General features: G+C 36.7%; 1 protein-coding gene across 1 annotated transcript in view; it reads left to right on the forward strand.

Moving 5' to 3' along the window:
- The window catches only part of L (zinc finger protein Lobe), a 1,127,861-nt gene that overhangs the window by 455,184 nt on the left and 656,433 nt on the right, over window positions 1–16,244 (forward strand). The window contains exon 4 of the mRNA XM_069825789.1: window positions 8,396–8,551. Coding sequence (XP_069681890.1) covers window positions 8,396–8,551 — 156 coding nt within the window. The remainder of the gene's footprint in view (window positions 1–8,395; window positions 8,552–16,244) is intronic.

Below are 16,244 nucleotides of genomic sequence, written 5' to 3' on the forward strand. Positions count from 1 at the left end.
TAATTTGAGGATCCGTGAATCTTTTTTTTTAGTCGAAAGGGATCCGCGATCAACGGTACGAAAGGGAAGTGATAAAATTGTAGCGATAAACAGCCATGATTGATTGAAACACGTCCTTTCCTACCGTTTTATTGGTCAAAAGCACTATGACATAGTAAAAGTGTAATAGTCAACCAAAATTTTGGTATCCGACTCTTCACATTTTCCACAGACAAAATATTGTGGACGGCCAAAAGTATAATTGAAATTACTGCAAGCGGGGGGGGGGGATATTCAAAGCTTCTTGGTGGACGTTGTTGAGTATAGTTTTGCTCTTCGTCACAGTTTTCCATTATCTTACGCTTATATTGTCTCCATTCTGCAAGCTTAGCACTTTCTTTTAGACGGATTTCACAATTAGATTCTATCGAAAATTTTTTCAGCTGGCGAGTGCTCTCCATTTTCTAGACTTGTCAACCCAGTGACTTTGCAGCAATACACGTTCCCAAATCGGCACAATGACCAAAATGATAGACTTGGGATATGTTACATGCGAACGAAGAACGAAGACTTCACAAACGTGTTTAGAGGCACTGACTTTGGCTATTTCTTGTCGGTACAAATATTAATTATTTTCATCCTTAATTGAAACATGTACACTGACGTTCAAAGGTATCCGACCTACGATTTTATGATCGTTTAAGCGAACTTTTCAACCACGGGATAAGTCAGTACCAAAGATATGAAAAATAGGTGGCACCATTATTGGGAGCCGTTAAAAAGTGCCAAGGAAAATCATTATGTAGATTAAGCATAAAGTATTCTTCTAAAAGACAATATCAGCGGTTTCCAGCGAAACTCAGTGTTGTTTTACAATCAGTAGAGTGGGTTGAAAAATTGAATTCTATTACACGGGTATATTTATCTACGATTGGTAACAGTGGCTATTATCTTCGTCATCTATTCATAGAAGTAATAACTAAAGAATCCACACTTACACCAACAAATTATCGATCATTATCGATTAGTAAGGTCAGATATCTTTTAACGTCAGTGTACCTTTCGAAGTACAGTTTGGTACGAAATTGTTGAGCGATTTAGAATTTATCAAGGGTAGGCTCTGAGTTGAGGAACGAAATAAAATGTGTTGACATGTGTTCATTTCATTAACTTAACAACAGAGACGACAAGTCGTTTTCCTGCCAGTTGGTGTAACACTAGAATAAGCATTTGGTCCCCATATAATCAACTACTCTCTAATGACATATGCTCTTGCTATTGCTGTTTAACTTTCACTACAACAAAATAATTAATGGACACTCTAGTCTCTTCACTTAACAGAGTAAATGAGGTCTACTGTTTGTAATTGTATTTCCATTAGAGTCCTACTCTTATCAATTAAACTGAACAACTCAGTTGCCACTTTAATTATTTGTGTATGCGTTTGTATATGCTTGTTAAAGCTCCTTTTGTAGCACTGAAACAAATATCTCTACGACTGTATAAATTGTGCATCAAGTCCTGCATCTACTCTGAGTCGAATGCTGAAGTGCTGTAAATTCAATATATAAGTAATATCTTCTGTGAAAATCATGGTCATGTTTCACCAGTATATGGCAATGAAATTATTAGACTAATATGCGATTTATTTTCTCGGAGAGAGGAATAGCTCTTACCCTTTATCTCATCTTTATCATTCTCTCTGCCCGGAATCGGGGAGGTATATTTAAATGTCTTTAAAAAATTGTATAATTGTATGATGTTTCACCAGTATATGGCAATGAAATCATTAGACTAATGTGCGATTTATTTTCTCGGAGAGAGGAATAGCTCTTACCCTTTATCTCATCTTTTTCATTCTCTCTGCCCGGAATCGGTTAGGTATATTTAAAAGTCTTTAAAAATCGTATAATTATATGTACAAATGACATGAATTTTACTCTCTATTTAGTGGTTGGCCTAGTATAATATATTAATTAATTAATTCATTCATTCATTCATTCATTCATTCATTCATTCATTCATTCATCCATTCATTCGTTCATGTTTTCTGCACAAGGAGAAGTCTTTCACTGCAAAACTAACATTCTCCAATTTCCCTATTTTTATCATTCTCTTAGTTTGCGTAGGCCTATATTAACCTATATTTCGTATATATTAATGTTGTCTATTATTTGATATCTTCTTCCGCCCTGAACTTTTCTCCTGTTCACCATTCCTTTCAGTGCATCATTTAATAGGCAGTTTCAGTGACCTAGCCAATTCCTTTTTCTCTTCCTGATCAGTTTCAGCATTATTCTTTCTTCACCTACTCTTTCTAGCACAGCTTAATGTCACACTCCACACAAAACACTTCACTAGTCTCTTCCTCAGTTATTTTTCCAGAGATCCGCAGAAGATGATCCTTTTTCTAATACATTATGGTTTGTTTAACGACGCTCGCAACTGCAGAGGTTATATCAGCGCTACCGGTGTGTCGGAATTTTGTCCCACAGGAGTTCTTTTACATGCTAGTAAATCTGCTGACATGAGCTTGTCGCATTTAAGCACACCTAAATGCCATCTTCAGAGCAGAGCTAGCCATCGAAAGCTTGGAAGTAACTATCCAACTCACCTCGTTGAGAAGCCGAGAAGAGTTATTGCAGGATAAAAAGTGCCCAACATTAGTCCTTTGCGTGAATAATTATTTAAAAATATGTTGACAGAGCCACTAACTGTTTATGAGTTACTACCTGGCAACAGCGAAGTTGAAACCTCTTAAGTGTCACTTGTTTGGGAGGAATGAAGGTTGTGAAGGTGAGACCAATCAGCAACACATATTCCAAACTTTTTTTATCCTTTATCCTTTGACAATTTATTGCTGGCGAATCCATTTACCTTCAAACTTTATTTAACTACAAAATATTTCTTAGAAAAGGAAATCCAAAATAAATAAATCTCTTGTCATTATTGACACAAAATGTGTGAATAATACTTGGAGAATTGTTAAAGTGATTACTTGTAATATGGCCAATAGTATGCTTTTATACAGTTTCTTTGGTCAAATATTAATTCATGCTAAAATATGCATTTATATGACCAATAAAAACCGTTACATTATGTTCAGAAAAGCTAGGAATGTGTTAATTTAACTTAAGTTTGTAAAAGGGACCAGTATAAAAATATGACGTGTCATAGAAATCCGGGCTCTAATCATCACAAATCTGGAGAAATCAAGACAGATTTTGAACTATAAACCAAGATGAAGAGGCGACATTGGCAGATTTAGGTTACGATGGAGCTGAAATCTAAATAGGTTCCAAAGACCTGAACTGTGAAAGATAAAGATGATGATGTTTATGATGCCGAAGAATAGTCATCGGCATTGTAAAAGAAAGGTACGAACTTCAAGTTTACTTAATTCATCTTCTTCTTCCTCTTCTTCTTCTTCTTCTTCTTCTTCTTCATGACTATCATAAAATATCTTCAAGAATTGAGTCTATCGTCTTGTCCCGTTCTCCTGATGATTACTGACCTAATATATAGGGGAGAGTCGGGTAGTATCGGACATCGGGTAATACCGGACAGTGAGTTTCTTTCATCTATCACACGATGATAGTACCTGATTGACATGGTTACGTTTCTGTGATGTCACATAGAGAAACGTAACCATGTCATTCAGGTACTACCATATGGTGGTAGATGAAAAAAACGCACTGTCCGATACTACCCGACTCTCCCCTACCATTTTTTTTATAAAATACCGGGATTAGCATGATGTAATATCAGTGTCTTTACATCCTCACTTTCTACAATAGGGAGACCAGTTTAGTATTAAATAGATAAAGGCGTAAGCATACGTGCTTATCCATGAAACAGCAACCACGTGCTTGGAACTGTAAGCCGCTGTTGTGGTGTCTATGAAAGCTTTAATATTTCAGACTCTGATCGCCATGTTTTGGGACGAGGGTAGATAAATAGATAATGCGAGGCGGGTTTTGAGAGCCCGTGTTCTTAGACCTGTAAAGTCTATTACGAGCTGCAATCACTTGTCCAACACCTGTTAAAAACCAACTATATCTATGAACATTGGTGTACACCTCGTTTGTATCAGAATTTAACTCATATGATCACAACACGTATGCAACCTTTTCGTGCGCTGTATAAATTCATTTTATTTTCTTGATTTCTGTCCTGCTTAAGAATGAAATAAATGTTGTTTTATTTAACAACGCTCGCAACTGTCGAAGTTATATCAGCGTCGCTGGTATGCCGGAATTTTTGTCCCGCAGGAGTTCTTTTACATGCAGTAAATCTACAGACATGAACCTGTCTCATTTAAGCATACTTAAGTGCCATCGACCTGGACCGGGATCGAACACGCTACCTCGGGCATAGAAGGCCAGCGCTATGCCAACTGAGCCAACCAGGGTGACTTCCTGCTTAAGATAAATTACATATAAATAGAAATATTGTTTTCAAAATTGATTATTTCAGATAGAAAAATTAAGTACAAAATTGTGTTTTCATTAACTGAAAATGAAAGTAAGATATTATTTCAGGACTTTAGGATATCTGAATGCCTTGTTTTGAGGAGTTAACGTAACTCTAGCGCTTTGGTTTGTTAGAAAAACGCCTGTCCGCCGTCTTGAGACAAGTGGGCTATTGGCTAGAGCTCACGTAAATGTTAAGATGATTCCTAAGACCCTTTACAAGGGCTCGATTCGTTTACTTTTTAGCTTTCACTTCATGCTTTTTCCCTCTTTGAGTGATTGCTCGATTGACTGTCGGCTTGGATCTGTGATCTGTTGTGCGATTCCGGGCTTGAGCAAAGGAAGAGGCTTATCTTCTGTCCACGGGACTAGATGTCTCTACCTTGTTAGGTACTGTCCTGTGTGGCCTCAGCGGTGACCTTGTGCCATGCTGACCACACGATCAGGAAGGCCCAATGTGTGCTATCTAGTGTTCGTCTATAGCTAGGCCTATATACCCTCCCCTACACCGCTTTGAATTGTAAGCTGATATGAAAGGAACAGGAGATGCAACGAATTTATACGGGAAAAAATAATAACCTGTTGATAATATATAAAAATTAAGTTTCATCGTTCTCTTTCATAGATTTGATGTTTTTGTAGATGTATTTTGAGAATAATCACAGAATTGTCGTTTTCAGGCGAGGAAAACACTTTTTTGTCGTTCTCAATTTGGTTAGCGAGAAGTTGAGAGATGAAGACTGTGAATTGTGTCCTTTCTTTGTATAGTAAAATACCAATTGGCCTAGAATTTATAGCGAGTACATGTACACAACACAGTTTCATATAATATCATCATCAACATGTAAAATCGTTGAATTAATACCCTAGCGGCAGGCTTTGTGTTGGATATACGTATATTTTTGCACACATCAGTTTTTGTAATGTCAAGCGGTGTTATCACATTTTCGTTGTAAGGATCAACTCTACAGTAGTTACAGTGATTTCTATACCGACACCAATACATAAATTTCTACCGCCACCATCTGCAATGAATAAATATTAGGCTATAAAATGACCTTTAATGAAAATTTAAATTTAAATTAGTAACCATTTTTGTCGTCGTCTATTAATATTAAAGATTGTATTAATTTGTCTTACAGAATAATATCTGTAATATTGACAATTAATATTTGAGGAGAAAAATTCGCTCCGGCGCCGGGGATCGAATCCGAGTCCTTGGTTCTACGTACCAAGCGCTCTGACCACTGAGCTACGCCGAATTCAATCCACAGCACCAGATCGAAATCTCCTCCTTCAGTGTTTCCCTTTGTGGCCTGACTCCAAGTTAGGCGTATGCGTTGACGATGAAAGAGTAGTGGAACAGAGAAAAATTCTCTCCGGCACCGGGATTTGAACCAGGGTTTTCAGCTCTACGTGCTGATGCTTTATCCACTAAGCCACACAAGATATCCATCCCGGTGTCGGACAGAATCGTCTCAGTTTAAGTTCCAACTCTTGGGTTCCCTCTAGTGGCCGCCCTCTGCACTACGTCATAGATGTCTATGAATGTAGGACTGAAGTCCACATATGTGCTGAGGTGCACTCGTTATGAGTGACTAGTTGGCCGGGATCCGACGGAATAAGGGCCGTCTTAAATCATCGTACGATGACGCAGAATATCTGCATGGAAATATCATTTATGTACTTCGGTACATTAAAATGATATATATGATATGCGTAAATCACTTCGTGATTTAAGACGGCCCTTATTCCGTCGGATCCCGGCCAACTAGTCACTCATAACGAGTGCACCTCAGCACATATGTGGACTTCAGTCCTACGTTCATAGACATCTATGACGTAGTGCAGAGGGCGGCCACTAGAGGGAACCCAAGAGTTGGAACTTAAACTGAGACGATTCTGTCCGACACCGGGATGGGTATCCTGTGTGGCTTAGTGGATAAAGCATCAGCACGTAGAGCTGAAAACCCGGGTTCAAATCTCGGTGCCGGAGAGAATTTTTCTCTGTTCCACTACTCTTTCATCGTATGATGACGCAGAATATCTGCATGGAAATATCATATGTACTTCGGTACATTAAAATTATATATATATATATATATATATATATATACATTGACGTTTTATGTCCAAGTCAACTGCCATTATACAAGGGGCGCACTCAACTGAGTGACTTTAATATTCTCATAGCTAGTAGTGCATATTTCTGTACAGATTACTGTGCACTTAACTGCGGAGTCCCGGCCAAAACAGTCACTCTATTAACTCGAGATATGACAGTGTTGTTATGTACTCCACGCGGAGCTGATATTGGCGCGTCAATTAAAAATGCTAACGTATCATTGTTAAACGTGTTATCGCACCTTGTGAGTGCAGGGGCAGCTGAGAAGACCTAATCAATAAACAAACTTTTAGCGTACCTTTTCAGAAGAAAGCGTCGTGTTTGACACCGGCTGGGTGTTAATTAAACGCGAATACTACACGTACTAATGTATAGTATGGTTACTTGTCTCTACGCAAAATCATGCATGTCCAACTTAGTTGTTAGCATCTGCTTCAAATCAGCTCAACCTCGTCTGTGACGCATTTTTCACAATCACTGTTTTTTAACTAATGACAGGTACTTGACTGTTCGTCATTCACCTATGAAACCAGTTCTGTAGACCAATTTGACTGTCAGCATACACAAACTTCAGCTTATTATATTGTATCAGTGCGGAGAAAAGGACTCCTGGTCACATATTTTATTACAGTGTGTCGAATTGGAATATATCCGGAAAAAAATATCTACCACCTTCGATGCTAAGTCGGAATAGGAGTTCGCTTGCATGTCTTGACCTCATGGGGAATAGAGAATGCGAACAAAAGACTGGATTGTTCCTCTTGAAGGCGAGACAGATTAGAACTTCAGCTGTTGAAGTTTGTGATGCGAACTGACGAAGGGATACTTAATTATATACTTCTATGCCTGTTTAGGTTAGGATATAGTATGTGTTTTTGTTGGTGCCTTTTTATTTTAATCTGTGTGTTCTTATGGAGAGTGGTTGGATCTAACTATAGATGAGGGGGGTGAAACCTACAAAGTAGGACTTGTTTTAGATACAAAGCACGTACGGTCAGAACACCCGTTGCATTGGATTTTAGAGAAAATTATGATAATATAACATCTGTATGTATAATATTACTGGATTGTTCCTCTTGAAGGCGAGACAGATTAGAACTTCAGCTGTTGACGTTTGTGTTGAGAACTGATGATGGGATACTCAATTATATACTTTTATGCCTGTTTAGGTTGGGATATATTATATAATGTGTTTTTGTTGGTGTCTTTTTATTTTAATCTGTGTGTTCTTTTGGAGAGTGGTTGGATCTAACTATAGATGAGGGGGGTGAAACCTATAAAGTAGGACTTGTTTTAGGTACAAAGCACGTACTGTCAGAAGACCCGTGCATTGGATTTGAGAGAAAATTATGATAATATAACATCTGTATGTAGCTATAATATTACTCAATAAATCCATCTATCTATCTACTGTCGGTGACTCAAGAGAAGACGAGAGCGGACTGAGGAGGAAGGGATGTGAACAGATAATGTACAACACGCGCAATATTTGTACTGCAGTAAGCGGAAACATTAGATCTCCTTCTGTTCAACTTAGCTTTAATTTCCATACGCATTGTTACTCATGTTTCCTGCACGAGTAATAACCTGGCTACTGGGATGCTTATCTGAGCGATGTTTATAATAATCAACGGCGATAGTCAAGAAGGTCACATTCTTCCCGCTCGTCTTCTCCTGAGTAACGGACAGTAGTTTGTTTCCATAGATCGCCAGTGGCATTTGGAACGTGAATGACCATTGAGAAGAGATTCCATTTGGAGCCCTAGAAAAGTGTCACATATGTTACAAAAGCTTCATGTTGAATGTTGATGGGTTACAGATATCTCGGAGGCGTTCCTGAACAGCGGGGCCAGCAATGGAGGTGCCGACACAGCCACGTCCTCGCGCCTCCTCAGCCCGCCCCCCGCCACCTCCTCAGTCGCCGGCGGCGCTGCGACCGTCGTACCGGGTGAGGCCGATAACAGCTTGGAGTCCGGTGAGTGAATGAACGTCATTCTGTGAACAAGTGTTCAGATCTCAAAAGTATGTGTTGTAGGACCCATGTTTATTAGTCTTTTTTTCTTGTTTTGATGCATACTAGCACCTCCTAAAATATTGGATACTTTTTTTCTTAACACCCTGTATATTTATTCTTTTTTTATTTTTCTCTTTGTTATGCATTCGTTTGTTTGAACAGCAGTATTATCAATTCTTCTTTATATATAATTACACTGGTCAACAAAGTTAAACATATATTTTGCTAAAAGGTAAATAATGGGTGATTCTTTAAGTATTTTTCGTGCTGATTTCCAATATGTTTTCAAAAATTTTCTATCACCCAGGGTTTTTGAATAATTATATTAAATACAGTTCAAACTTTTCTAGTATTGATACCTTGTAACATTTTACCTAAAATCATATTTCCTTACCTAAAATGTGTGTGAAATAGATTTTAGGCTACACTTGGCTTGAGAAACATCTCTTTTGAGTGTCCAGCAGTAATCTGCCAGAATATTTGGTCTCCATTTTTTCTGGTATCGCCTTTCCATTTCAGAAAAATCCTGATAAAAATGCTTCCCACGTTCGTCGTTCACTATCCTAAGTTTTTTAGGAAAAAAAATTAGATGAGAATCCAAGATGTTATTTTGAGAGACATATTATACCCCATCACGTTATAGTTCTGAATCAGCTCGCTGACAAGTTCTCTATAATCTCCTGATCTGTCATTCCTGGAAAATAACAGTCTTTTGAATGATTCTTAAGTTCCCAGCATATCATTAGAACTGGAAAAGGAGTATGACGGGATCCTCCTTTTAACCAGCCAGTTAATAGAATTACATAGAGCACAACAGATTTCAGGAGCCCAGTTCCTATCCTCATCTATTTTGCAATCAAAATAACACTCGTAAACTCTCCTAACTAGTGTAGTAAAATTCGCCTGTGTGCTTTCAAACTAACCACAAAACGTGACAAAAATTGTTTATATAATTTACACAATATTTCGAGGTATATTTCACTTTATAAGATTCTTTTACCACACTTAAAATTAGGACAAAGAAAACACAGCTTATGAAACTTGTTTCATGATTGTAAGTCCAAACTTAACTGAGAATTAATACCAACTCTCATAGGCTCGGTTTCTTCAACCTTTGTTAAATTATAACAGTGTGTTATTCCATTTTAACTGTAAACTTAACAGTGAAGCATTTCTTCAACTACTGTTAGTACTAACAGGCTGTTAAAACCTATGTTAATTTAACTGCCCAATTTCATGCAGTTAAATCATTTAACTTTCTGTTAGCATAGAAGTATCCAATATGGCTGGTGCGTTAGATGCTGAACTTATATATCTGGATTATTTAGAAAATGATATCCATGAATACATAAACAAAGGGGATTATTTCTGTGATATGACAGAACAGAAGTTCATACAAAGGTATATGCTATTTTCTGCCAAGCCTCACTTTTCGGTTTCAGTGTAGATCCGTTTGTTTGTTTATTCTTACTAATTGGTTTATACTGCGAAATAATTTGCAGCAGAAGGTTTCTTTCGAACGAAGAGAAATTAGTCCCATGATTTCATTTTGTTCCAGTGTTTTCCATTTCACAACAGCAATACCAATACAGCAATATGCTGCTCCATGCTATTGTAATATAGATGATGGAAAGAAGCAGAAATAAAACCTAAGAGAATTGAAAGACTTCTATCCTCTCTGAATCAAACAACGGAAACAAGCGAGAATCGCAATTGTCAGAGTTCAGAAAACAGAAGTGAGCCTATACTTGGTTATAGATTATGGTTAAACTCTAGAATCTCTGGTCCTAACAGAGAGTTAACAAACAGAATGTTAAAATGTGAAATGTAAAGTTGAAGAAACATAATATTTTTAATAGCAATTCATACTTTTAACTTACAGTTAATTAACGCTATGTTAGGTGCATTTTAACAAAGGTTGAAGAAACCGGGCCTTAGTCTTATTAGGTTTAAAATTTATTTTTATGAATTCCGACTTCACAGGCAACAATGATCTAAAGCTATAAGTCAATTTTTAAAGCAGTAGAATGGAATGTTTGAAATATTTTCTTTCCAACTCTGTATACAGCAATAAAAATAAATCCTTTTTTTTTTAATTACAAAAAATGATGGGTGGTAGAAAAATTCTGACTTAATTTTTAGAATCAGCAGATGAAATTACATAAGACACAGCAGAAATTTTACATTTAACAAAATCACTGTTGACCAGTGTTATTAGAAACTTCCGCATACTAAGTTATGGATATCTGGCACAGTGGTACTCAATTTGGCCCTCGCCGAAATTGAAGATTGACGTAGACATGTGATTTGAGTCACGAATTCTGTAAAACGTTAGCGGAATACTTAATCTTGAATAATATATATAGCTACATTATTGAATATATTAACAGCCAAACATCCTGCTTTGTATCAAGTTCCAAGTTTTTTTTATCGGTCTTTATTGTTGGACATGTCAGGTTTCAATTTACTCTTTGTTATGCATTCGTTTGTTTGAACAGCAGTATTATCAATTCTTCTTTATATATAACTAGTGGCTTGTGCAGCAAATACTGCTGCAAACTAAGTTCGTTAGACGTTGAAATAAAAATTTTTCAGATTTATTTTCAATGAAGAATACTTGTCTTTTTGATAGTTATTTGCTTCCATAGTGATGAAACATACTCCCTCTGAATGGATTTTTTTAGGCCAAATACTTTTTCTTGAACCTATCCAACTTCAGTTTTTGAGTTTCAACGCGAAAACGCAAGTATCAATGTCAGGACAATAGCATTTTCGTATAGCTGCTGCATGTAGAACTTGAAATGTAGAGCGTAAAATCATTTTATCCTACTAAGAAATCTTGCTGAAATGATCTGGAGACTACAAAATGTTCTAAGCCTCTTATTTAATCAGTAAGTAATACCTTTTGATCTTTCCTTAGGAACTGTAATTTTTGCGCTCTCTCGAGCCAATACTGAAGACAATGACACATATCAATATCTACACTACACCGCCATTAAGTACAGGGTGTTCGGGACAAAATTTACCAATAAGAAAGTTTAATAACTCACCAAATAATTGATGGATGAAAATGCTGTTTGCGGGAATTGACAAAGGGACTTCCAAAGTTTCGAATGACCACTAATAAACTTCTATGTGTGCACCTCTTGTAGGACGACAGATGTCCAGGCGATATTCAAGTTCTTGCCATGTGTTTCGTAACATCTCTGGAGTGACAGTTGCACAAGCAGCGACAATTCTCCGACGCAGATCCTCCAAATCTGCCACTACAGTCTTGTACACAATGTCTTTTATGTATCCCCAAAAAAAGAAGTCCAGTGGGGTTAGGTCTGGGGATCTGGGAGGCCATGCTGTAGGTCCACCTCGACCAATCCATCGCTGAGGAAAGCATTCATTCAAGTGATCTGTAACATGTAATGCATAATGAGGCGGAGCTCCGTCTTGTTGGAAAACATATCCCTGTGGAATTTGAGGAATGGCGTAATTTTGCAGCATATCAAGATACACATTTCCATTGATAGTGTTTTCCACAAAAAAGAACCGTCCAATCACAGTTTCATGTGTAAGTCCGCACCAAACATTAATCTTAGGGCTGTCTCTTTCCAATTCCCTCACTACATGCGGTTTTTCTGATCCCTAGATGTGACAATTATGCCTGTTGACGATCCCACAGACGTGGAAGGTGGACTCATCACTAAACACGACCCTCTGCTGATATCCATTTTCAATATAAATTTTCAACAGCATGTCACTAGAGAAATCATATCATGCAGGCAAGTCGTTTGGTTTCAACTTTTGAACCAATTGAATCTTGTATGCATGCAGACGTAACCTCTTGTGCAGAACATCGCGGATAGTTGACTTTGGAATTGCAAGTTCCCTGCTGGCACGGCGAACAGACTTACACGGGCTCCGTTGGAAAGCTTGCTGAATTCTGTCGACTTGCGCTTCTGTCACTTTTTTCCCGCGTGGTGTTTTCTCTACAAGAGAACCGGTCTCAAGAAGCTTTCTATGCCAAGTTGTTATTGTGTACCTATCTGGTGGTTGCTTCTCAGGCCACTGTTGTCTAAATCTTCTCTCCACTATCTTCGGATACTTGAATTCGGCAAGCCAATAGCAGCATTGAACTTTTTATTGCACTGTGAACGCCATTTTAATTACAGCTATGTCATCAACAATGACCAAATGTTGCCAACATCACACATAAAACTTAAAATGTCCCTCTTTCATTTGCCGCAAATTTCATTTTCCTATCTCCATTATTACGCGAGTTATTAAACTTTCTTATTGGTAAATTTTGTCCCGGACACAGTGTATATGAAAAAGACCCAATCCCACTGAGTTAATAAGTATAAAAATATTTGATTTTTAATAACAATATTATTATCTTACTTAAGTTTTGTAGTTATATATAGCAGCCACTCAGTAAATTATAGAAATGAAGATCTAAATTAAGATATTCTCTACATTTACTTACATAACCTCAAAAAGTTTCACTTTCATGTTATCAATATTATGTATTTACAATTAATTAAAGATAAATGCATCATGATATTAACTATAATAATATTTAATTTCTAATGGTAATAATGTCATCAAACCACCTCAAGTTTCGTAGATTTGAATATCAAATACACAGCTGTACTCAGAAAATTATACACTGCAGAATCAGTTTTTAATAACAAATTGAATTGAGCTCTAAATATGTCGGCAATCCTGCAGGCCATGGCCTTCGTGTAATAGCCTGTTGTTCATTGTAGTGTGTGTTTTGTTCTGAAATTCAATCAAGTCGGCCGTGATTGAATAAAATTAGTTCTCAAAACTGACAACAGATGGATTTTGGAAAATAGGAAAATTATGTAGGAAAATTGACATTTCACTGAAAACTACTATTTTTCTGAAAAACTTTGGATGCCAGGCATGAAAATGAGGGGTTCACTCATTAAAATCCGTTCAGTCGTTTTCCCGTAATTTCCATTGCCAGTTCATATTATATATATATATAGATTATTAGAAACTTCCGCATACTAAGTTGTGGATATTTGGCACAGTGGTACTCAATTTGGCCGTCGCCGAAATTGAAGATTGACGTAGACATGTGATTTGAGTTACGACTTCTGTGAAACGTTAGCGGAATACTTAATCTTGAATAATATATATAGCTACATTATTAAATATATTAGCAGCCAAACATCCTGCTTTGTATCAAGTTCCAAGTTTTTTTATCGGTCCTTATTGTTGAACATGTGAGGTTCCAATTTACTGCTCTACATGTCCCTCGGCTCCGCGTTGTCACATAGGCTATGCTGATGCGGAAAGCGGTGTAACCCCCCGGATTTCAACGCATCCCATTGCCCGTGTAGTATCCTGTGCAGCCCGGAGAGTAAAAATTTCAATTAATATAATGTCTGGAAATTTTGTTGTGTGTTATGTTCGCACATGTGTTGGACTCTATTTTCTCTTCTGGGAAATAACAAAAATTGAAATCATATGAGATTTACAAGTTCTGGGGGTTCTAATATCTCCAAGGTTTAACATTATTGTTATTTTTACTTTTTTACAGCAAGGAATCCAGTCTCACAGAGAATGCAATAGACCTGTGATTCCAACGAGTGTACAATTTGCCTTGTGCATTATATAATATCACTCGTAACTTCGTAATTTGTATCTATTGTTGCTATTTTTATAGTTTTGCATTAAATTTTAAACCCATCTGTAGTGAAATGGAATTCTTAAAATAGGAAATATAAAATATCGTTTAGTATTCGTTACACTGTAGAAAAAGGAGAACTTATTGCAATATGTGTACTTTTAAGCTACCATTTCTCCGAATGAACAACTTCTGTGATATTCACAACAAGCTTTACAGTTAATTGATTCTTTGTATCCATATTCGTTACATTTGCAATATTCGTAAGTATGATCATGTTTCCCCGTCTTTCAAAATTCTGTCTTGGTTAAGGCTACTAAGCGATCGACGAGCCATGCATTCTCTTATTTCAAATTCTGCGCACCGCTACCCCAATCTATTTGGCTTCTCGTTTTCAAAATTTATCCGCACATCATCAGCTAAGTACCAGGTCTCATCAAATTTACTCATTATACCTTGCCACAAGACATCTTTATATTCTTCATCCTATACAATTTCAGTTGCTAGAAATTGGAATTCGCTTCCGAGTGATGTAAGGGGTTGTTGGACAATAACTTCAATTAGGTCACAATTACGTGAATTATTGCTTAACAGATTAATTACTGATTAATATTTGTTACTTATATTGAAACTAAAATCTGTCCATTCTTATTATTACCATTAATTTCTCTAAATAGAATACAAAACCTGTACCGGCAAAATCTCATTACATTAATATTCTCATTTTAAGTTTATATTTTGCTCCCTATAACATAATTCTAGTAAACTTCTATTATATTTATTTCTCATCATTTTAACCAACTAGCTACCTGAACTTAATTATAGTTCTTTATATGTTGGATATAGACTGAATTGAATTATATTACTTATTAGCTCGTAAATTAAGTTAATATTTTTTCTTATAGGTTTTATCTCAATTTAAATAAACACGTACTAGGAATTAAAACTTAACTGAAGAATATTGCCGGAAAATCTTTTAAGTGTATTGTAAATATTCGTATTTTAAATATGTATGTTACTATTGTATTGATTAAAGCTGGTTGAGTGGAAGAGAATGCCTTATGGCCTTAACTCTGCCAGCGAAAATAGAACATTCTAGTCTATCTGAACTCCAGCATAGCTGGCATCCAGGCCTCAAAATGGAATTTAAAAATCAGAGAAAGCGGATCTCTCGTCATTGGAATGTCTTCAAATTTTGGAATGTATGGTAATGAATCTACCGATTATCTAGCGCACATGGAAACACAAATACCAGTACAAAAATATTTAGTTATCATCCTCCCAATCAAATTGTTATTGACGGAACATTTAAAGAATACATATGAAGAACATAAAACTAACAGTGTAAAGAAGAAACATAAAAAGATCTAGTCCTAATGTCAATTAGAAATAGCTTTTCTTGCATTCAAGGAAACAAACTGCACTAACAACTTGCATATTGTCTGATCACGACCTTCTTGTTGTATGATGATATTGATAGTGTCATATAACTTCTGTAACCACTTCCAACTGGTATAGCTCTGAAGACTTTCGTGTTTTTAGCTGAGATACAGAGCTGTCCGGGATGGTTGTGAGACAAGTTAACAAGTAGGTATATATTCGAAGTGCTCCCCATTAACATCCAGACACTTATGGGTTCTGCAAACTACTTCATGAGCCACGTTAACCAATAGGCCTATGTCCACTGTAATAGTTACACGTGCCATTTCAATCTCTTCACATTTCTCCCCCAATGTATATGGTTTTGTAATGAGTTACACCAGATTCTTGAAGTGAAAGTCGAGAGGAGTTAAATTTTGTGTGCGTGGATGGTACTCAACAGCACTCTTCTTCCTATCCATTGACCTGGCACTGTCTTATCGAGGTAGGTTCTCATGTCTCGGTGGTTTTGTGACGGTGCACCATTTTGTTGAAAATGAAGTCGCTTATATCTATAGAATGTAAGATTGGCACGTACATAAGGCCAGTAACTCTTCCCCCAAAAGAGAATAGTCCAGTTAACCT

The sequence above is a fragment of the Periplaneta americana genome, chromosome 5 (assembly GCF_040183065.1).
Source record: "Periplaneta americana isolate PAMFEO1 chromosome 5, P.americana_PAMFEO1_priV1, whole genome shotgun sequence".
In the NCBI taxonomy this organism is placed as follows: Eukaryota; Metazoa; Arthropoda; class Insecta; order Blattodea; family Blattidae; genus Periplaneta; species Periplaneta americana.